Genomic DNA, 24,746 nt, shown 5'->3' on the forward strand with positions numbered 1-24,746 from the left:
CTCGTTGTCCATTTTATTGGCATATAATTGTTGATAGTAGTCTCTTATGATCCTTTGTATTTCTGTGTTGTCTGTTGTGATCTCTCCATTTTCATTTCTAATTTTATTGATTTGATTTTTCTCCCTTTGTTTCTTGATGAGTCTGGCTAATGGTTTGTCAATTTTATTTATCCTTTCAAAGAACCAGCTTTTGGTTTTGTTGATTTTTGCTATGGTCTCTTTTGTTTCTTTTGCATTTATTTCTGCTCTAATTTTTAAGATTTCTTTCCTTCTACTAACCCTGGGGTTCTTCATTTCTTCCTTTTCTAGTTGCTTTAGGTGTAGAGTTAGGTTATTTATTTGACTTTTTTCTTGTTTCTTGAGGTGTGCCTGTATTGCTATGAACTTTCCCCTTAGGACTGCTTTTACCGTGTCCCACAGGTTTTGGGTTGTTGTGTTTTCATTTTCATTCGTTTCTATGCAAATTTTGATTTCTTTTTTGATTTCTTCTGTGATTTGTTGGTTATTCAGCAGTGTGTTGTTCAGCCTCCATATGTTGGATTTTTTAATAGTTTTTCTCCTGTAATTGAGATCTAATCTTACTGCATTGTGGTCAGAAAAGATGCTTGGAATGATTTCTATTTTTTTGAATTTACCAAGGCTAGCTTTATGGCCCAGGATGTGATCTATCCTGGAGAAGGTTCCATGTGCACTTGAGAAGAAGGTGAAATTCATTGTTTTGGGATGAAATGTCCTATAGATATCAATTAGGTCTAACTGGTCTATTGTATCATTTAAAGTTTGTGTTTCCTTGTTAATTTTCTGTTTAGTTGATCTATCCATAGGTGTGAGTGGGGTATTAAAGTCTCCCACTATTATTGTGTTATTGTTAATTTCTTCTTTCATACTTGTTAGCATTTGTCTTACATACTGCGGTGCTCCCGTGTTGGGTGCATATATATTTATAATTGTTATATCTTCTTCTTGGATTGATCCTTTGATCATTATGTAGTGACCATCTTTGTCTCTTTTCACAGTCTTTGTTTTAAAGTCTATTTTATCTGATATGAGTATTGCTACTCCTGCTTTCTTTTGGTCCCTATTCGCATGGAAAATCTTTTTCCAGCCCTTCACTTTCAGTCTGTATGTGTCCCCTGTTTTGAGGTGGGTCTCTTGTAGACAACATATGCAGGGGTCTTGTTTTTGTATCCATTCAGCCAGTCTTTGTCTTTTGGTTGGGGCATTCAACCCATTTACGTTTAAGGTAATTACTGATAAGTATGACCCCGTTGCCATTTACTTTATTGTTTTGGGTTCGAATTTATACACAATTTTTGTGTTTCCTGTCTAGAGAATATCCTTTAGTATTTGTTGGAGAGCTGGTTTGGTGGTGCAGAATTCTCTCAGCTTTTGCTTGTCTGAAAAGCTTTTGATTTCTCCTTCATACTTGAATGAGATCCTTGCTGGGTACAATAATCTGGGCTGTAGGTTATTTTCTTTCATCATTTTAAGTATGTCTTGCCATTCCCTCCTGGCTTGAAGAGTTTCTATTGAAAGATCAGCTGTTATCCTTATGGGAATTCCCTTGTGTGTTATTTGTTGTTTTTCCCTTGCTGCTTTTAATATTTGTTCTTTGTGTTTGATCTTTGTTAATTTGATTACTATGTGTCTTGGGGTGTTTCGCCTTGGGTTTATCCTGTTTGGGACTCTCTGGGTTTCTTGGACTTGGGTGATTATTTCCTTCCCCATTTTAGGGAAGTTTTCAACTATTATCTCCTCAAGTATTTTCTCATGGTCTTTCTTTTTGTCTTCTTCTTCTGGGATCCCTATGATTCGAATGTTGTAGCGTTTAATATTGTCCTGGAGGTCTCTGAGATTGTCCTCATTTCTTTTAATTCGTTTTTCTTTTATCCTCTCTGATTCATTTATTTCTACCATTCTATCTTCTAATTCACTAATCCTATCTTCTGCCTCTGTTATTCTACTATTTGTTGCCTCCAGAGTGTTTTTAATTTCACTTATTGCATTATTCATTATATATTGACTCTTTTTTATTTCTTCTAAGTCCTTGTTAAACCTTTCTTGCATCTTCTCAATCCTTGCCTCCAGGCTATTTATCTGTGATTCCATTTTAATTTCAAGATTTTGGATCAATTTCACTATCATTATTCGGAATTCTTTATCAGGTAGATTCCCTATCTCTTCCTCTTTTGTTTGGTTTGGTGGGCATTTATCCTGTTCCTTTATCTGCTGGGTATTCCTCTGTCTCTTCATCTTGTTTAAATTGCTGAGTTTGGGGTGTCCTTTCTGTATTCTGGCAGTTTGTGGAGTTCTCTTTATTGTGGCGTTTCCTCGCTGTGTGTGGGTTTGTACTGGTGGCTTGTCAAGGTTTCCTGGTTAGGGAAGCTTGTGTCGATGTTCTGGTGGATGGAACTGTATTTCTTCTCTCTGGAGTGTAATGAAATGTCCAGTAATGAGTTATGAGATGTCTATGGTTTTGGGATGACTTTGGGCAGCCTGTATCTTGAAGCTCAGGGCTGTGTTCCTTTGTTGCTGGAGAATTTGCTTGTTATGTCTTTCCCTGGAACTTGTTGGCCCTTGTGTGGTGCTTGGTTTCAGTGTCGGTATGGAGGCGTTTGATGAGCTCCTGTCAATTAATGTTCCTTTCCCTGGAGTCAGGGTTTGGACTTAAGCCTCCTACTTCCAGTTATCGGTCTTAATTTTACAGTAGTTTCAAAACTTCTCCTTCTATACAGCACCACTGATAAAACATCTACGTTAAAGATGAAAAGTTTCTCTACTGTGAGGGTCACTCAGAGAGGTTCACAGCGTTACATGGAGAAGAGAAGTGGGAGGAGGGAGTTAGAGGTGACCCAAATGAGATGAGGTGGAATCAATAGTGGAGAGAGTGGGCTATCCAGTAGTCACTTCCTTATGTGCACTCCACAACTGGACCACTCAGAGATGTTCACGGAGTTATACAGGGAAGAGAAGAAGGAGGCAGGAGACAGAGGTGGCCAGAAGGATAAAAGGGGGAAATGAAAAGGCGGGAGACAGATCCAGCCAGTAATCAGTTCCTTAAGTGTTCTCCACCGTCTGGAACACACAGAAATTCACAGAGTTGGGTAGAGTAGAGAGGGGTTAGGGAGGAGATACAGGTGACCTGGTGGAGAAAATGGAGAGTCCAAAGGGAGAGACAGCAGTCAAGCCAGTAATCTCGTACACTAGTGAAAAATGGGTCCTGAAGATTGGGTTCTTAAAGGTACAAAATTGGTAACAAATACATAAAAACAAAAATTAGAAATCTAGAGTAGAGTTTGGAATTTCAAAAATGCGATGTTAATGAAAAGAAGAAGGAAAAGAAAGAGAGAAAAAACGAACAAAGAAAAACAAACACGGTCATGAAAGTAATAAAGAAACTACAGGTACAAAATTGATAACTAATACCAAAAAGCAAAAATTAAAAATCTAGAGTAGAGTTTGGAATTTCAAAAATACAACGTTAAAAAAAAAAAAGAAGAAGAAGAAGAAGAAAAATAAAGAGAGAAAACAAACAGACCAACAAAAACAATGTCGCAAAAATTATAAAGAAAATACAGGTACAAAATTGATATCAAATACCAAAAAGCATAAATTAAAAATCTTGAGTAGAGTTTGGAATTGCAGATATATGATGTTATATAAAAGAAGAAGAGAAAGAAACAGAGGAAAAAAAAAGTCACAGAAATTATGAAAAAAACTATAGGTACAAAATTGATAGCATATATCAAAAGGCTAAAATTAAAAATCTAGAGTACAGTTTGGAATTTCAAAAATACAATGTTAAAGAAAAGAAGAAAAAGAAAAAAGAAAAAAAAAAAAGCCACGGTCAAAAAATTATAAAATATATATATGAAGTTTGCTGAAGAAGAAAAAAAAAATAGGGTCTTTTTTTTTTTTTTTTGCAAAGTAATAGTTATAAAAGTGAAAATTAAAGGACAATAGAGGACTTAAAAAATTTTTTTCTTTTTTAATTAAAAAAAAAAAAGAAAGAAAGATTGATCGTAAAAATAGTAAAAATATATCTAGGTCTTTCTCTGGTTTGGTTGTGAGTATTGTGGGTTCAGTTCATTTTTGGCAGTTCCTTAGTCCGACTTATATTTCTCAAGATCTACAGGCCCCTTCCTATGTAATCCGTAGTAACCACAGGGTTTTAATCTATGGCCTGTAGCTTCCAAGGCGTTTCCCTCCGTTACAGCTTCTTCTGTTTGCTGGTCTCTTCAGTGTCTGGTTCCCGCCCTGACACAAAGGGGATGGTTGAGGACACTATTTTTTTTTTTTTTTTAAATTTAGGCTCACTTGTTCAGCCGTGCTGTGGGGAGGGAGGGAGGGATGCTGCAAACAGATAACACTGGCGTGCTCTCGCAGTGCCTCAGCCACACTGGGTCTGCCCCCGCTCACGGCGTGTGTAGCCTCCGTGCCCACACTGCTCGGGCTCTAGGTTGTTCCGCCGGGAACAATCAGAGGCCGGCCCTGGGCTGAGCTCCCAGGTCCAAGCTGCTCAGGTTCAGGCACTCGGGTAGTCCTCAGAGGCGCAGACTCGGTTGGGCCTGCGTTTTGTGCTCTTCCCAGATCCGAGCAGCTCAGGTGATGTGTTTGGCGGGCGCCAATGCTGCGACTTATTGCCTCCCCGCCACTCGGTTATCTGGGTGTAAAACCGGCGCACCTTCTCAGGCAGATGTTGACCGTCCAGACCCCCAAGAAGTTTTAGTTAGCAAAGAAGCCTGCTTACAGTTTTATAGATAGTGTCTCTCTGGGGCTGCGATTGCCCCCTTCCAGCTCTCGCTGCCTGTCACCGGAGGGGTAAGGTCTGCAGCCGGCTATCTCTGTTCAGTCCTTTGTTCTGTGCGCGGGCCTGGCGGTGTCTTAGGTTAGGGCTGGCTTTTCGCGTGGTAGATATCCCACAGTCTGGTTTGCTAGCCCAAATTATTTCGCTCAGATAGCGCTCAGGACATTCGGGCGGATTCTTACTCTAAGGGACACAGCCCGCGCCGCGCTTCCCTGCCCAGCCCCCGCTTGCTAATGCCGTGTGCTGGCGTCTGCGCTGCTTCTCCGCTGGGGGAGTTACCGTAGGGCTCACAATCCGCGATTTTTAATTGTTTATTTTTTTTCCCCTCCCTTTTATGTTGCCCTCTGTGCTTCCAAAGCTCGGCACAGATTCGGCAGTGAGAGGGTTTCCTGGTGTTTGGAAACTTCTCTCTTTTTAAGACTCCCTTCCCGGGACGGAACTCCGTCCCTCCCTCTTTTGTCTCTTTTTTTGTCTTTTATATTTTTTCCTACCTCCTTTCGAAGAGTTGGGCTGCTTTTCTGGGTGCCTGATGTCCTCTGCCGGCATTCAGAAGTTGTTTTGTGGAATTTACTCGACGTTTAAATGCTCTTTTGATGAATTTGTGGGGGAGAAAGTGTTCTCCCCGTCCTACTCCTCCGCCATCTTGGCTCCTCCAAATATTTAACTTCTGTAAGCCTCAGGAAGAAAACAGAGGTAACCACCTCTTAGAGTTGTTGTGAAAATTGAATGTATAATTCATGTAAAATATTTTATTTATAAGCTCTTTTTGTATAGTTCAAATTTAGATTATCATTCTTACTCTCCAAAATATGGTTTTGGGTTCTTAAAATCATAATCTTCACCCACTTCTTATTATTTAGACTCCCTCCAAGCCTTCTTTAAAATGTTTATCTTTCTTTTTCAAGATGCCTAGGTTAATACATTTAAACACAACACCAATTAGTTACCTATAGAATTAGAAGTCTGAGAATTTTCATTAAAACAAATATCAATCAAAATTCTTCCATTTTAAAACATGCTGGTGTCTCACTTAGTTGAAAACTAGCCTAGGACTGATTTGTGGTATTATTTTTATGTTTTAGAAATCAAAGTGCTTCTTGATTCCTAAGCAGGAGTAGGACTCTTTGGGAGTAAGGGGGTCAGTTAGTCACTATGGCTACCTTTAAAGCCTGTAGTGATAATTGACTAGCTTTATAGGAATGGTGCTAAAGCTGAAACTCCAGTACTTTGGCCACCTCATGCGAAGAGTTGACTCATTGGAAAAGACTCTGATGCTGGGAGGGATTGGGGCAGGAGGAAAAGGGGACGACAGAGGATGAGATGGCTGGATGGCATCACCGACTCGATGGACATGAGTCTGAGTGAACTCCAGGAGTTGGTGACGGACAGGGAGGCCTGGCGTGCTGCAATTCATGGGGTCGCAAAGAGTCGGACACGACTGAGCGACTGAACTGAACTGAACTGAATTCCTTTATTCTCTTTTTCCTCAGGACTTCATATTATCCACAGCCTAGATGAAGTTAATTTCATACAGAACCTTGTGTTTTACATTGAATCTGCATATAAAACTGCTGTAAGTACTCATTTTGGAATGAATTTTAAACATGTGATGTTTTAAATATACGGAACAACCTATTCCTTCTCCTAAGGCTGCCCCTCATAGTGAACCAGTCTATAAGGCTTCTGGCAGAAGTTGCCTTCAGCCTTTTTCGTTACTAAGCTCTGTTGTCCTTCTAGTGTTTATGGGAGCAGGATAGCTGCTGCTGCTGCTATGGCACCCCACTCGAGCACTCTTGCCTGGAAAATCCCATGGACGGAGGGGCCAGGTGGGCTGCAGTCCATGGGGTTGCTAAGAGTCGGACACGACTGAGCGACTTCACTTTCACTTTTCACTTTCATGCATTGGAGAAGGAAATGGCAACCCACTCCAGTGTTCTTGCCTGGAGAATCCCAGGGACGGGGGAGCCTGGTGGGCTGCCGTCTATGGGGTCGCACAGAGTTGGACACAACTGAAGCGACTTAGCAGCAGCAGCAGCTACTTAGAAATAAAGCTTAGTCATGTGTTTAATATCATCTGTAGACATTGATTCAGTGCTTACTATACAAAAATAATTAATCTTTTTTACAACTACCATATGAGATAGGTTTTTAATTAAGTCATTTTTTAATGAGGTCATAATATATTTAACATCTCTCTCAGAAATTACTATTCTTCATTGCACGATGCTCATTGTGTTGAAAATGGCTGTGTTATATATAGTTCAGTGTTTTGCTTGTTTAATTGTTCTGGTTTGATTAGTTGTTTTTTCAGGTGTGAGGGAAAATCTGGAGCCTGTCCCTCCTTATTTACCAGAAGTGAAGTTAAAGTTGCTCAGTCGTGTCTGACTCTTTGCGACCCCATGGACTGTAGCTCACCAGGCTCCTCTGTCCATGGAATTCTCCAGGCAAGAATACTGGAGTGGGTAGCCATTCCCTTCTCCAGGGAAGGGTAATTCTAATATAGACATATTTGGTGCAAACAGATATTATTTGTTGATAGATTTTTGTTTTCTGATACCATAAGCCTGCTGTGATGCAGGGTAAAAACCAGGGTTTTCTGACCTCTATTGCAGCCAAGGTTGCAGCAGTAGAATTAATGATATTTGTGCCTTCTCCTATTCTAATATTTGCTGCACAAACTAGGGTAGAGCTGGGTTTAGGGGCAGATGACACTCACTATGGGATAAATATGGCTTACCTTTCTGAAACTTCATCTTTTGACTCAGAGATTTGATATTAAAAGTAACAAGGTAAATACCAAAATAAATACAAGTGTGTGTGTGCATGTGCAAGCATGTGTGTGCATATGAGTATTTCCAAGTTCTGTTCAATGAGAGAGCATAGAAGCCTGACACCACAGTGGCAATGAGCGCTGGTACTCAGGTCTTGAATATAACTATCATTCTCTAATAAAAGGAATAAGAATTCCTTGTAAAAGTGGTTGATTCCGGGACTTGGGCAGGGAAAATACAAGATGAGACTGTACTTGAGCATCTTATAATGACAGAAAGTGAGGAAGTGTTTTTAAAAATGGAGCATGTTAAAAGAACACAGGAGCCAATCTAGAAGAACTCCCAATGGCCAGAGCTGGAACAATTTGAGCAAAATAAATAATGGTAACATTTCATTACAACCCAGAGAATAACCTAAATATCTATAAGTTATACTGATATAAATAAATAGCTGAGTAAAAAAATGAGGGAGAAAGGATAGCACTTCCTTAGAGAAGGACTGCAATTAAAGAGTGTAGAGGTAATAAAGGAACTAGAAAATCACCATTGAAACACCACTATAATTGTTGCAAGGAATTCACTGATGGATGCTAAACTAGTAGATGGATATTCAAGGAGAAACAAGATATTTGCACAGTCATAAAGTGTATCTCTGAAGATATATATTAATTACAGGCATATCTCATTTCACTGTTTCACTCTCTTGCACTTAGCAGTTACTTGTGATGTTTACAAATTGAAGGTTTGTGACAACCCTATGTCAAGCAAGCCTATTGGTGCAGTTTTTTGAACAACATTTGCTCATTTCATGTCTCTGTCACATTCTGGTAATTCTTGCAGTATGTCAAATCCTCCACCAGCAAAAAGATTTTGACTCACCCAAGTCTCAGATAATGGTTAGCATTTTCTAGCAATAAGATATTTTTAAATTAAGGTATGTACATTTTTTTTAGACTTAATACTATTGCACACTCGATAGACTACAGTGTAGTATAAATATAACTTTTATATGTACTGGGAAACCAAAAAGTCATATGATTTGCTTTAGTGCAATATTTGCTTTATCACTGTGCTCTGTAACTGAATCCACAATATCGCCAAAGGATGCTTGCAATTAGTATAATAATATAATAGGAAAATGGTAACAGTAGAATGGATAAACTCTGTAGACACTACCTTAACCAAGTGATGAAGGTTAATGTTACAAGTAATAAGACATCAACATTGTGTACCCCTGATATGATGCACTAAGAAGGAGCATAATGTTTGTAGAATTCTAGTATTCTTGCCAATAATGCATAACCTCAATCTAATCAAGAGAAGATATCAAGGAAACCCAAACTGAGGGAAATCTATTAAATATATGACCATTAATCTTCAAAAAGTGTCAAGGTATAAAAGACAAGGCTTGAGAAACTGTAACTGGAAGAGATTTAAGGAGGCATGACAAATGAAGCATGGTATTCTGGATTGCATCCTGGAATATAGTAAGGCTATCAGTGGAAAAACTGGTGAAATCCTATGAAAGTCCATAATTCGGTTACTAATATTTTACTCATGTAAACTTCACTTTGACAATTGTACTATGGCCTGACGTGCCGCGATTCATGGGGTCGCAAAGAGTCGGACATGACTGAGCGACTGAACTGAACTATGTCAAGTGTTAACCTTAAGGGAAGCTGAGTGAAAAGTGTATAGGAACTCACTACTATTTTTGAAACTTCTCTGTTACTCTAAAGTTATTTGGAAATGAAAAGTTTTTTTTTTAAGTAATTTTAAATGTTATCTATCGAGGAGCTGTATAGCACTATGGTTAAGAATGTAGGCTTTGGAGAACTTGGTCTCTAATTTTAGCCCTATCATTCATTAACTATGTGGCCTTGAGTGAGTTGCTTAACCCCTCTTTGCACCTCAGTTTCATCATCTATAAAACGTAAGGATTAAGGATGATAATAGTGTAAAGTGCATAAGTAAGTTCTTGGTACATTGTCATTGCCAATAGAGAATAAAATTAGAATGGATATTTAAGATAAAATATTTGGGTTGATGTTTAGGCTCTGTTTCTTAGACCCCCTAGATATCCGCTTTGGTGAAAAATTTTGATAAGCACCTCTTTAGATGAACTAAGTTACAGTTCTTAGCCATCAAGGTTATCTTCTAACTTCTTGGAGTCCCCAGTAGAACTGAAAGCTACTGGGGAAATAGTTATAGGGGGAACTCAACTCCTTGGCCTCTCCTTAATAAGCATTGTGGGCAAACATATGTATGGCAAGTTAGCTAATATTTATGCCTTTTATTCAAGGGTTGTATATCTAGTAAGCATTTAGTAGTGGTGACTTGCTAATGGTGTGTTGGTTATTTTATGCCAGGACTTCGGGATATGGGAACGTGGAGACAAGACCAATCAAGGAATCTCAGAATTGAATGCCAGTTCAGTTGGAATGGCAAAGGTAAAATTTTCCTCACTCTTCTTTTACCAAGTGTGGGATAAGTCTCATACACTTTTGCCATAGATAAAGCCTTAACATGAATGTGGACTATCATCAAATTAATTGATCTTTTAAACCATAGGCAGTGTCCAGAGTCTCCCATATAATTATGGGCATGTAGGTAAAGACTTCTTTCATAAGCTCTAGATTTGTATGTACAACTGCTTTTGTAGCATATCTCTATTTACATATCCCACAAGGACCTCAGAAAACATGTCTTAAACTAAAATCATCTCTACTACAGCAAAAACAAACAAAAGGAGGCTTATTTTCCCTTCCCAAAAACAAACAAAAGGAGGCTTATTTTCCCTTCCACACACCAAGTTGACAAAGCTTGATATCAGGAAACCATCTCTCAATTCTCCACCCCACTCACTCTCCTGCATCCCCTATACTGTTATCTTCATCATCATTATTATCTTCCACTTGGCTTCATCGTTTCCTTCCTACTGCTACTGCCTTAGTTTTAGCTTTTATCTCTGAAAGCATCAAGAAGGCATAAAACTGGATAGCAGGAATAGGATCAAACATATCCATTATAATGATAAATATACATGACTTAATTTGTTTCTCCTACCTAAAAGCAAAGACACAGGTTGATTTAAAAAACAAAGAAAGGAAATTCAGTCTATACCTATACCACTTCTAAGAGCTCTAAGACAGCAAATTGCCAAAGAAAAATTTAAATCAGAAATATTGACAAAGTCTGGCCAAAATAAACAAAAAAGAATACAGATGACTATGAATTCAAATGAAGTACAATTTAAAGCCAAAAGTATTACATGGAACAAAGGGGACAAAGAGGGTCAAGATAGAATGAGAAAGTCTGGCCTGGAATGTAGTTTCAATTAATATAGAGCAAGATGTATTAAAAATACAAGGCAAAATAGAAACAGTTATAAGGGGACAGCTTAACACTGAGAGGCAATGACAGATAAAATAAAACCAAAAATAAGATTATAGAAAATTTAAACTATATAATTAATGTGGTTTAATAAATTTATATGTAATTTGTCCTTATAAAATATGCATTCCCTGGGTAAGTGTTTTTCTTTTTAATGTATTTTTGATTACCAAAATGATACAGATATTGAGCTTATTTTTAAAAATTAAATCATACTCTAATTTACCTCTATGAAACCTGATTTTTTAAATACAGCAGCCTCAAATTTTACTGAACAACATAACCAAACATCTTCTTTCATACAAATAATCTAATTCAGTGTTTTCAGTTGCCATACAAATTTAATAATTACTCTATTGATGATAATGCTTTAGTGAGGATCTTTGTACATACATTCTGGTGAACCTGCATGAATATGTTTGTAGGATAGATTCCTAAAAGTGAAACCACTGGGTTAAGGGATGTACACTTTAAAACTGCCCTCCAAAACAATTTCCACCAGTTTACATTTTCCCCATTCATATATGATGGATACAGGCTTCCCTGGTGGCTCAGACAGTAAAGCATCTGCCTGCAATGCAGGAGACCTGGGTTTGCTCCCTGGGTAAGAAGCATCCCCTGGAGAAGGAAATGGCAACCCACTCCAGTAATCTTGCCTGGAAAATTCCATGGACAGAGGAGCCTGGTAGGCTACAGTCCATGGGATCACAAAGAGTTGGACACGACTGAGCAACTTCATATGATGGATATATGCCATCATGTGCCATCTGTATCATTTTCCTCAAACCCTCACTAACTCTGAATATTATCAATATTTCTGAGTAATTTGATTTAAAATTTTTTAACCACTGAAACATTTTTCTACAGTTTATTTTGAAATCATTTCAGACTTTGGGAAACTTGTTAGGACTGTGCGAAGAATTCCCATATACCCTTCATTCAAGTTCCCTACTTGTTAACATTTGTTTGTTCTTTCTGTTTACACATACACATTATTTTTTCCTGAACCAGTTGAGAATAAACTGCAGACATGATGCTTCATGCCTCCTAAATATTTCAGTATAAATTTCTTCAAAGACAGTCCCATCACCATGGTCCAATCATCAAAATCAGGAAATGAACACTGGCATCATACTACCACGTAATCCAAAGATCCCATTCAAATTTCTTTAATTGTTCCAATAACATCATTTATAGCCAAAATCAAAAACAAACAAAAACCCTTATTATTCAGAATCCAATCAGCATAACATGTTACATTTAGTTGTAATATCTCTTTGGATTTCTTTAACTTGGAATAATACTTCAGACTTGACTTACCTTTTATGATCTTGGCATTTTTAAAGATTATAGGCCAGTTGTTTTATAGGATGTCCTTCAGTTTGATTTTGTGTAATATTTCCTCATAATTTGATTCAAGCTATGCATTTTTGACAATAATACCACAGAGATAATGACGTATCCTCAGTACATCATCAGGAAGTACAGCTGTGGATTTATCTCATTACTATTTATGTTAAGTTTGATGACTTCATTAAGGTGGTATCTGCCATATTTCTCTGCTGTAAATTTCCTATTTCCCCCTTGTAATTGTTAATTATTTTGTTCCTGGATGATATCTGTACAACCCATTAGGTGTCAGTTAGACATGATTTCTCCAAGAAAGCTTTCCAGAATTACCTGTATCCCAAAGATTAAGTCAGTTCTGTCTCATAATTGAGAAGCTACAAATAGCTAATAAATATTTGAAAGAATATTCAACCTTGTTAGCAAATTAATGCAACTGACTCACCATTTTTCTATCAAATTAGGAAAAATTTCAGAGGTAATGCTTGATTTGCATGAAAGAAGTTAGTACACAGCTGGTGTTAGTTATATTGGTACAAACTGCATGGAAGGGAATGTAGCATTATGTCTTAAAAATTGTTTATACCCTTTGACCCAGTGATTCTATTACAGGGAATTAATGCTTAAATAATAACTCATTCTACTCTGTTTTTATGAGTTTAACTTTTTTAGGTTCCACACAGAAGTGATATAATATTTGCCTGACATCTCATTTAGTATAAAGCCCTCAAGGTACATCCAAGTTGTCATAAATGGTAGGATTTCCTACTTTCTTATGGCTGAATGATAATCCATTACACACACACACAGGCAGGTGCACACACATATACTTCACATTTTCTTTATCCATTCATCTGTTGATGGAAACAAATCATTTCTATATTATCAATGATGCTGCAATAAACATAGGAGTGCATATATTTCGATATCCTGTTTTTATTTCCCTTGGATATATACCCAGCAGAGAAATTTCTGGATCATATGGGAGTTCTATTTTTATTTTTTGAGTAACATCCATAGTTATTATTTTCCATAGTTGCTGAAGCAACTTGCATTCCCATCAAGTGTGTACAAGGCTCTCTTTTATCTACATCTTCACCAATACTTATCTTTTTTGATGATAACCATTCTGAAAGATGTGAGGTGATTGTGGTTTTGACTTGTATTTCCCTTTTGAGTAGTCATGTTGAGCATCTTTTCATGTTCCTGCTGGCCATTTCTATGTTCTCTTTGGAAAAACTGTGTAGTCAATTCCTTTGCCCATTTTTAATTGAATTATTTGTTTTTATGTTATTGAATTGTATGAGTTCTTTATATATTTTTGATATAAACTTCTTTTTTTTTAATTTTATTTTATTTTTAAACTTTACATAAATTGTATTAGTTTTGCCAAATATCAAAATGAATCCACCACAGGTATACATGTGTTCCCCACCCTGAACCCTCCTCCCTCCTCCCTCCCCATACCATCCCTCTGGGTCGTCCCAGTGCACTAGCCCCAAGCATCCAGTATCGTGCATCGAACCTGGACTGGCAACTCATTTCATACATGATATGATATAAACTTCTTATTAGATATGTGTTTCACAAAAAGTCTCTCCCATGCTGTGGGCTGCCTTATATCTTTTGTTTTTCCTTTTCTTTTTCTAATTTATTTTTTTTTTGAAGGATAATTACTTCACAGAATTTTCTTGTTTTCTGTTAAACCTCAACATGAATCAGCCATAGGTATACATATATCCCCTGTCTTTTGAACCTCCCTCCCACCCCATCCCACCCCTCTAGATTGATACAGAGCCCCTGTTTGAGTTTCCTGAGCCATACAGCAAATTCGCTGTTGGATATCTATTTTACATATGGTAATATAAGTTTCCATGTACTCTTTCCATACATCTCACCCTTTCTTTCCCTCTCCCCATGTCCATAAGTCTATTCTCTACATCTGTTTCTCCACTGCTGCCCTGGAAATAAACTCTTCAGTACCATTTTTCTAGATTCCATATATATGCATTAGAATATGGTATTTATCTTTCTCTTTCTGACTGACTTCACTCTGTATAATAGGTTATAGGTTCATCCACCTCATCAGAACTGACTCAAATGCATTTCTTTTTGTGCCTGAGTAATATTCCATTGTGTATATGTACCACAACTTCTTTATCCATTCATCTGTCGATGGACATCTAGGTTGCTTCCATGTCCTAACTATTGTAAATGGTGCTTAAATGAACAATAGGATACATGTGTCTTTTTCAATTTTGGTTTCCTCAGGGTATATGCCTAGGAGTGGGATTGCTGGGTCATATAGTGGTTTTATTCCTAGTTTTTTATAAAGGAATCTCCATACCGTCTTCCATAGTGGCTGTATCAATTTACATTCCCACCAAGAGTGTAAGAGTGTTCCATTTTTTCCACACCTTCTCCAGTATTTATTGTTTGTAGACTTTTTGATGATGGCCATTCTGACCGGTGTGAGGTGATAGCTCATTGTGGTTTTGATTTGCATTTCTCTAATAATGAGTGATGTTGAGCATCTTTTCATGTGTTTGTTAGCCACCTGTATGTCTTCTTTGGAGAAATGTCTGTTTAGGTCTTTTTCCCACTTTTTGATTGGGCTGTTTGTTTTTCTGGCATTGAGTTGTATGAACTGCTTGTATATTTTGGAAATTAATCCTTTGTCAGTTGTTTAATTTGCTATTATTTTCTCCCATTCTGAGGGTTGTCTTTTCTCCTTGCTTACAGTTTCCTTTACTATGCAAAAGCTTTTAACTTTCATCAGGGCCCACTTGTTTAATTTTGGTTTTATTTCCGTTACTCTAGGAAATGGTTCACAGAGAATCTTGCTTTGATTTATGTCATCGAGGGTTCTGCCTATATTTCCCTCTAAGAGTTTTATAGTTTCTGGTCTTATATTTAGGCCTTTAATCCATTGAGTTTATCTTTGTGTATGGTGTTAGGAAGTGTTCTAATTTCATTCTTTTACACATAGCTGTACAGTTTTCTCAGCACCATTTATTGAAGAGGCTGTCTCTGCCCCACTGTATATTCTTGGACTCTTTGTCAAAAATAAGGTACCCATAGGTGCATGAGTTTATTTCTGGGCTTTCTATCTTGTTCCATTGGTCAATATTTCTGTTTTGGTGCCAGTACCATACTGTCTTGATGACCGTAGCTTTGTAGTATAATCTGAAGTCAGGAAGGTTGATTCCTCCAGCTCCATTCTTCTTTCTCAAGACTGCTTTGGCTATTCAGGGTCTTTTGTGTTTCCATATGAATTGTGAAATTTTTTGTTCTAGTTCTCTGAAAAATGCCATTGGTAATTTTACACATTGAATTTGAAGATTGCATTTGGTAGTATAGTCATTTTCCCAATATTGATTCTTCCTTCCCAGGAACATGGAATATCTCTCCATCTGTTTATGTCATCTTTGATTTCTTTTATTAGTGTCTTCTAATATTCTGTGTACAGTTTTTTTGTCTTGTTAGGCAAGTGTATTCCTAGATATTTAATTCTTTTTGTTGCAGTGGTGAATGGGATTGATTCCTTAATTTCTCTTTCTGATTTTTTCATTGTTAGTATATAGAAATGCAAGTGATTCCTGTGTATTGATTTTGTATCCTGTAACTTTGCTAAATTCACTGATTAGCTCTAGTAATTTTCTGATATTATCTTTAGGGTTTTCTATGTACAGTATCATGTCATCTGCTTTACTTCTTCTTTTCTGATCTGGATTTCTTTTATTTCTTTTTCTTCTCTGATTGCTGTAGCTAGGACTTCCAGAGCTATGTTGAATAATAGTGGTGAAAGTGGACACCCTTGTCTTGTTCCTATCTTAGGGAGAATGCTGTCAGTTTCACCACTGAGAATAATGTTTGCTGTAGGCTTAGCATATAAGGCCTTTACTATGTTGAGGTAGGTTCCTTCTATGCCCATTTTTTGAAGAGTTTTGATGATAAATGGGTGCTGAATTTTGTCAAAGGATTTTTCTGCATCTATTGAGATGCATATGGTTTTTATCTTTCAATTTGTTAATATAATGTATCACATTGATTGATTGATTTGCATATACTGAAAAATCCTTGCATTCCTGGAATAAACCCAACTTGATCATGGTTGAGCTTTTGGATGTGTTGCTGAAATCTATTTGCTAAAATTTTGTTGAGGATTTTTGCATCAATGTTCATCAGTGATATTGGCCTGTAGTTTTCTTTTTTGTATGTTGTCTTTGTCTGGTATCAGGGTGATGGTGGCCTCATAGAATGAGTTTGGAATTGTCCCTTCCTCTACAATTGCACTCATCTCACACGCTAGTAAAGAAATGCTCAAAATTCTCCAAGCCAGGCTTCAGCAATACATGAACCGTGAACTTCCAGATGTTCAAGCTGGTTTTAGAAAGGGCAGAGGAACAAGAGATCAAATTGCCAACATCTGCTGGATCATCAAAAAAGCAAGAGAGTTCCAGAAAAACATCTATTTCTGCTTTATTGACTATGCCAAAGCCTTTGACTGTGTGGATCACAATAAACTGTGGAAAATTCTGAAAGAGATGGGAATACTAGACCACCTGACCTGCCTCTTGAGAAACATATATGCAGGTCGGAAGCAACAGTTAGAACTGGACAGGGAACAACAGACTGGTTCTGAATAGGAAAAGGAGTACCTCAAGGCTGTATATTGTCACTCGCTTATTTAACTTATATGCAGAGTACATCATGAGAAACGCTGGGCTGGAGGAAGCACAAGCTGTAATCAAGATTGCTGGGAGACATATCAATAACCTCAGATATGCAGATGACACTACCCTGATGCCAGAAAGTGAGGAACTAAAGAGCCTCTTGATGAAAGTAAAAGAGGAGAGTGAAAAAGTTGGCTTAAAGCTCAACATTCAGAAAATGAAGATCATGGCATCTGGGCCCATCATTTCATGGCAAATAGATGGGGAAACAATGGCTGACTTTATTTTGGGGGGGCTCCAAAATCACTGCAGATGATGACTGCAGCCATGAAATTAAAAGATGCTTACTCCTTGGAAGGAAAGTTATGACCAACCTAGACAGCATATTAAAAAGCAGAGAGATTACTTTGTCAACAGAGTTCTGTCTAGTCAAGGCTATGGTTTTTCCAGTAGTCATGTATGGATGTAAGAGTTGGACTATAAAGAAAGCTGAGCACTGAAGAATTGATGCCTTTGAACTATGGTGTTGGAGAAGACTCTTGAGAATCCCTTGGACTGCAAGGAGATCCAACCAGTCCATCCTAAAGGAGATCAGTCCTGGGTGTTCTTTGGAAGGACTGATGTTGAAGCTGAAACTCCAATACTTTGGCCACCTGATGCAAAGAGCTGACTCATTGGAAAAGACCCTGATGCTGGGAATGATTGAGGGCAGGAGGAGAACGGGACAACAGAGGATGAGATGGTTGGATGGTATCACCAACTCAATGGACATGAGTTTGGATGAACTGCAGGAATTGGTGATGGACAGGGTGGCCTGGCATGCTGCAATTCATGGGGTCGCAAAAAGTCAGACAGAACTGAGTGACTGAACTGAACTGAACTGAAGGGTTAGTTCTCTGGTTGGCTAGGGTCTTGGAGTCAGTGCTCCCACTCTGAAGGCTCGGGGCTTGATCTCTCTCCAAAGACCAGTCTAGGTCTAATCTACCAACAGGAATTTCACCCAAAATGAAAGGGCCTTAACTTGAGTTCCAAAAGCCAGTGCACAAGAACACAACAAAGGTCTCTGACTCAGCAAAAACTCGGTATCGCTTGCCACATGGACAGAACTTGGATTGCAACAGATGACTAGAGGGTCTTCTTTAGCAGTTCTTTTTCATCTTTTTGATTGCTTCTTTTGTTGTATAGAAGCTTTTTAGTTTGATGTAGTCCCTTGTATTGATTTTTGCTTTTGTTGCTTATAATTTTGGTGTCATATCTGAAAAAATCATTGCCAAGACCAATGTGAAGGAGTTTTATGTTTATCAGGTCTTATGTTAATCCATTTTGAGTTAATTTGTGTGTGTGGTGTAAGATAGGAGTCCAATTTCATTGTTCTGTGTGTGATTATCCAATTTTTCCAAAACCGTTTGTTGAAGAGACTATCCTTTTCTCATTGAGTGTTCCTGGCTCCCTTATAAAATATTAACTGACTGTAAATACAGAGATTTATTTCTGGGCTCTCTATTCTGTTTTATTAGTTTGTGTGTCTACTTTAATGCCTATATCATACTGTTTTAATTACTATAGCTTGGTAGCATAGTTTGAAATCAGGATCTGTGATACCTTCAGCATTGTTTTTCTTTTTGATAATTGCTTTGGCTATATGGTGTCTTTTGTAGTTCCTTACAAATTGTAGGGTTTGTTTTTTTTTTTCTGTGAAAAATGCCATTGGAATTTTTATACAGATTGCATTGGATCTATAGCTGACTGGGTAGTATAGACAGTTTAACAATATTAATTCTGATCCATGTACATGGCGATATCTTTCCATTTGTTTTTGTCTTCAATTTCTTTCATCAATGTATTGTTTTTCATTGTACAGATCTTTCACCTCTTCAGTTAAATCTATTAAGTATTTTATTGCTGGTGATGCTATTGTGAATGTGATACTTTTATTTATTTTTTAGATATTTTGTCATTACTGTATAGAAAACACCACTGATTTCTGTATTTTTGTTTTATATCCTGAAAATTTACTGAATTTATTGATTAATTCTGATAGATTGTTGGTTGAGATCATATCATCCACAAATAATGACAATTTCATTGCTTCCTTTCTGATTTGGATATCTTTTATTTCTTTTTCTTGGCTAATTGCTTTAGCTAGGCCTTCCAGTACTATGTTGAAATAGTACTTCAGAGTGCTGAGAGTGGGCATTCTTGCCTTGCTTTTATCTTACAGGAAAACTTTCAATTTTTCACCATTGAATTCGCTGTGGGTTTGTTGTATATGGCCTTTATTATGTTGACGTGTGTTCCTTCTATACTGAATTTGTTGAGGGTTTTTAATCGTGAAAGTATGACTACAGCCTCCATCTCAAATGTCTCTGGGACAATTTTGGAGACCAAAAAAAAAAAAAAAAACTAAGAGACCCCTGTGAATAAAGAATGTTATTATATTTTCTGTTCCGCTAAACATATTTAAAATGGCATCATGTGCATTGAAATGATACCAGGATAGAAGAATAAGAAATATATGTCTTTATAATGCTAAAGTTGTACTTTCCTCCTTTGTTCCTCAAAGGCAGCCCTGGAAGCATTAGATGAACTGGACCTGTTTGGTGTGAAGGGTGGGCCGCAGTCAGTTATCCATGTCCTAGCTGATGAAGTACAACACTGCCAGGTAAGAGGATAATGGACCATATTATAGAAAAATATATTTTTACTCAGACTCAAATTTAGCATGAGCTTTAGAATAAGGAGAACTGAATGAGAATACATAATATGATTTATTATCATGTGCCAAAAATGTCTTATTAAGCATCCTATAGAGATAAACCTGATGTGGCATGAGCTATAACAGAGATCATAGTCCTGTTCTCTCACCCAACATTATAAAGGGATCCCATCACAGTGTATGAAATTATCCTTTATTATATCTTCTTTTCTAAATATACCAAGAGAACAAGAGGTGATAGATTTTGAGTGTTATTTTTGATAGTGGTTCTGAATATTTCTCTTGTCCCCCCTGGTGCTAGGGTTAGATGTTTGGAGATTAGACTGTTTACATGGTAAATGCATATCTTCAGTTTTGTTTAAGATTACTTCATATATTGAAAGATAAAGGTTCTTGTCATTGACAGTATGGCTTTTCCCATCTTCTTCAAACCTGATTGGACCCCCATGGTGTTCTAGTGAATATAATCTTACTTTCTAATTTTAAAAATGCAAAATTTTCAAATAAGAAGATAAATTTGGGGGGTATAGGAACTAAGCTTTCTATATCCTGCTTCCCAGCAGCTATATTTATGCTTAAATAGTTGTTAATGGAGCAACAGGATTATGGGTGGAAAAATGATGCTTAGAGTATTCTTTATCCATTGGCAGCTGCTTAAAAATCAGGATTAGGAAACACTGAAAGAATGATTAAGACAAGGGATGATTTATAGAAGTAGCTAGTCTTCTAAGCTCTCACTATTGAATCATTTTTAGATTTTCATTTAAATGATTTTCTTCAACATAAATCTTTTGAAATTAAAGCTATTAGTTTTATAATCCCAGGCCACTTACTAATGTGCTACATTTGACTTCCTTTCTTTCCTTTCTTTCAGTCTATCCTTAATTCAATACTCCCCCGGGCTTCAACATCTAAAGAAGTTGATGCTAGTTTACTTTCAGTTATTTCCTTCCCAGCCTTTGCAGTAGAGGATAACCAGTTGGTGGAGCTCACAAAACAGGAAATCATCACCAAGCTTCAAGTATGTCCATATGTGCCTTTCTTTCTTTAGGGCTCTAATTTTAAGGCAAAATTAGTATCTTTGTGGGCCTTGAATGTGACCTGTGTCAGTGATTTAACCAAGCAATCAGAGTTAACATCACCAGTAATAGGTAATAGTAATATCATGTATATGCCCTGATACAGTGCACTGAGAAGTGCCTAGCACCTCTGTGATGTCCTTCCCAAGAACGCAGTACCTCAAACCAAATTCAGGGACATTCTACAAAATAACTGGCAGATGCTCTTCAAAAACGCTGAGATGATGAAAAACAAGGAAAGACTGAAGAATGGTCACAGATTAGACTAAGGAAACATGACAGCTAAATGCAGTGGGACCCTAAACTGGATACTGGAATAGAAAAAAAGTGTTAGTGAAAAGTCTGGTGAAATCCAAATAAGTTATGTACTTTGGTTAGTAGTGTTGTACCAAGGTTAGTTTTTTAGTTTTGGTGAATGTCCTATGGGCTTCCCAGATGACTCAGTGGGAAAGAATATGCCTGCCAATGCAGGAGATGCAGGTTTAATTCCTGGGTCAGGAAGATCCACTGGAGAAGCAAATGGCAACCCACTCCAGTATTCTTGCCTGGGAAATCCCATAGACAGAGGAGCCTGGTGGGCCACAAAAGAGTGGGACATGACTTGGCAACTAAACAACAGAAACAACAAAATGTTCTATGGTTATATAAGATGTTAACATTAGGGGACAGTGGTTGAAGGAAATATGGAGACTCTGTACTGTTTTGGGAACTCTTCTGTAAGTCTCAAATGATTTCAAAATTTTTAAAATGTGTTTCCTTTAAAAAAAAAAAAAAACCTGCAGTCTTGTAAGAATTGTGTGAGCAGAACCACATAGGTTCATAATTGGGCTGTCATAGACTTATCCGATGGTAGAAATAGAAAGTCATGGAGAAGATAAAATAAGAACTTTGCTTTAGGGAAGAGCCTATAACTTAGCCCTCACTTGAAATCACATTGCTAAAATTGATTTCTGTTGCTGGTCTGATATCAGAGTTTTTTTAAATTATTTTTTAGGTATAATTTCTATGTTGTTGATAGGTTGGCACATGTAGCTGTTGTAGAGGATGCATTTCTGATATTGCTGTACCAATGTATGTGCTTCTTACTTGTTTCCTCTGCATTTCCAGGGTCGTTATGGTTGTTGTCGCTTTCTACGAGATGGATATAAAACTCCTAAAGAGGTAGGTTTGTTTTCCCCAAAATGAGTCCAAGATAGAATGGTCACTACTAACTGCAGCTTCATTCAGATAAAATATATATCTCATCAATATTACTTCAAATAATTACTAAATAGGGTAACAATGACTGATGCTTGCTGCCTTTTTGGGGATCAGTTGCCAGGTTTTCTCTGAGAGCTGTTCCATATTAAATAAAATAGAGAAAAGTGTACATCCTCTTGAAGTTGTTTAGTTTCAGGAAAGAGCTACTGATGGATGCTTAAATCACTGGATGAAAATTTTGGCAGAAACAGAATATTTACATAGTCTCAAAGTATTCCTCCTGAAATATTCAATAATTACAAAGGAGAACTCTTTTTATCAGTAGATCCTTTTGGATCCCTTCCACCTTTTGCAGCTGATTAATTCTAAACAGTACTTGATCTTGAAAAGTTAACTTTCTTTTGTTCCACTTGTCAAAAATTTTCCTTGGAAATATCAATGAAGAAAATTAAGTATTATTAAAAAGGGAATGAGTGATTGTTAATTACTTTCATTGGCAATGTAGCTCAGGTCAGCTGGTTGAGAGCCATTATAATTTTTTTAATTACTCAGTTCAAACTCTTCTGGTTTACTTCCTCTCTTTCATGTTATACTTTAGGCCTTTTGACTTCTGCCCCCACTAATCTATTAAAATTGTACTCTGAAATATCATCATAATCTCCTGAGTAACCAATCTAGTAGCATTTTCTCAGTCCTTATTCTCTTTTTTTTAGATGAATTTAATTTTATTCAAATCATAATCCGAATTACAATGGATAGATAGTTTTATATAGTTTTATGGACTATAACTAGATTTTACTGATTTCACTATAGACACTGAAAAAACACAATAAAAATAGGTTTGATGTCTCTGTTACCTACCACTACATTTTCTTGAAATTCTTTTCCTATTTTAATTTCCACAACTCAATGCCATCCTAATTTTTCTTGTCTTTCTGTTCTCCTTCACCAAACTGAGGATTTACCAAGTTTCTGTTCTTGGGCTGCTTGTTCATTGTATATAGGTACTACAGCTATAACTTGTGTTTCACGTGTCACATCTTCAAGGATGATTCCCAACTTGCTGTCCTTCTAAACATTTTTATTTGTATATTCTGCTACTACCTCAAAGTTAACAAGTACAAAACGAAACTCAAGGTTATTACAAATTAGTCTCACTTCCTCATACATCTGCCTGTAGTATCATTTTTATCCTAGTTCTACTAGTTAGAACCACATGACAAAGTGTTAGTCGCTCAGTCGTATCCAACTCTTTGTGACCCCATGAACTGTAGGCCGCCACACTCTTCTGTCCATGGAATTCTCCAAGCAAGAATACTGGATTGGGTAGCCATTCCCTTTTCCAGGAGATCTTCCCAACCCAGGGATTGAAGCCAGGTCTCTTGCATTGCAGACGGACTCTACTGTCTGAGCCACCAATAAAGGAGGAGAGGGTGTATGTGAGCTGCCTTCTCTGAAACAAACTATTAGTAATGAAAGACTGTGTTGTAATACCTCTGAACTAAAGATATAGTCTGATCTTGGAGTAATGAGACAGACTTTGTTTATTGTCTTTACTAGGATCCCAATCGTCTGTACTATGAACCAGCTGAGCTGAAGTTATTTGAAAACATTGAGTGTGAATGGCCGTTGTTCTGGACATACTTTATCCTCGATGGGGTCTTCAGTGGCAATGCAGAACAGGTAATGCACTGGGGAAAGGGCTTTTCAGCAGATTGTTATTATGTCTTCCTCTTTCAGTTAATGACTGTGCTGACCTTATGCCCAAATGGAAGTCTTCCTAATAGGGAGGACACAGAGTTGTCTTCACAGGGGTCCTGACCTCCAGGATCCAATGCCTGATGAGCCGAGGTAAAGCTGATGTAATAATAGTAGAAATAAAGTGTGCAACAAATGTAATGCACTTGAATCATCCCGAAACCACCACATGCCCCTAGGTCTGTGGAAAACTCCTTTTCCACAAAGCTGGTCCCTGGTTCCCAAAAGGTTAAGTACCACTTTCCTAGAGACTAGTAGTTGAGGGTACTATATTAGAGAATAACACTGAAACATATACATTACCATATGTAAAACAGATGAACAGTGCAAGTTTGATGCATGAAGCAGGGCACCAAAAGCCAGTGCTCTGGGACAACCCAGAGGGACAGAGCAGGAAGGGAGGTGGAAGGGGAGTTCAGGATGGGGGGAACATAAATATCTGTGGCAAATTCACATTGATGTATGGCAAAAACCATCATAATATTGTAAAGTAATTATCCTCCAATTAAATTAAGTAATTGAAAAAAGTAAAATTTTGACTACATTCCCCCCCTCCAACAAAAAGAGTTAAAAGACCTAGAAAAACACTGCTATATTTTTAAATGGATAACCAACGAAGTCCTACTGTATAGCACAGGGAAATCTGCTCAATGTTATGTGGAAGCCTGGATGGGAGATAGTTTGGGGAAGAATGGATACATGTATATGTATGGCTGAGTCCTTTCACTGTTCACCTGAAATATCACAATATTGTTAACCAGCTATATACCCCAATACAAAATAGTGTTTAATTTAAAAACAAGAGTTAGAAGACCTAGATACTGCTATCACTCAGACTTGACTTTTAGTAAATATAGAAAGCAGAATAGCAAATCCTGTCTATTTGCCTTAGTCATCAGAAATACTTGAATTTACCCCCTGACTTTATATGTCTTTTGAAAAAACAAATGTTGGAAATGATGTACTGGCTTTAGCAAACAAAACAAAACAAAAAAAAAC

At 37.2% G+C, this 24,746-nt stretch overlaps 1 protein-coding gene across 4 annotated transcripts in view; it reads left to right on the forward strand.

The window, feature by feature from the left end:
- PHKA1 (phosphorylase kinase regulatory subunit alpha 1) overlaps nt 1-24,746 on the forward strand; it is a 177,519-nt gene that overhangs the window by 25,375 nt on the left and 127,398 nt on the right. For all 4 annotated transcript variants that reach the window (XM_055563628.1, XM_055563626.1, XM_055563629.1 and 1 more), the window contains 6 exons: nt 6,298-6,380; nt 9,948-10,028; nt 19,558-19,656; nt 20,585-20,731; nt 21,897-21,950; nt 23,550-23,672. In XM_055563628.1, coding sequence (XP_055419603.1) covers nt 6,298-6,380; nt 9,948-10,028; nt 19,558-19,656; nt 20,585-20,731; nt 21,897-21,950; nt 23,550-23,672 — 587 coding nt within the window. The remainder of the gene's footprint in view (nt 1-6,297; nt 6,381-9,947; nt 10,029-19,557; nt 19,657-20,584; nt 20,732-21,896; nt 21,951-23,549; nt 23,673-24,746) is intronic.

This window comes from Bubalus kerabau, chromosome X (assembly GCF_029407905.1).
Source record: "Bubalus kerabau isolate K-KA32 ecotype Philippines breed swamp buffalo chromosome X, PCC_UOA_SB_1v2, whole genome shotgun sequence".
NCBI classification, from domain to species: domain Eukaryota; kingdom Metazoa; phylum Chordata; class Mammalia; order Artiodactyla; family Bovidae; genus Bubalus; species Bubalus kerabau.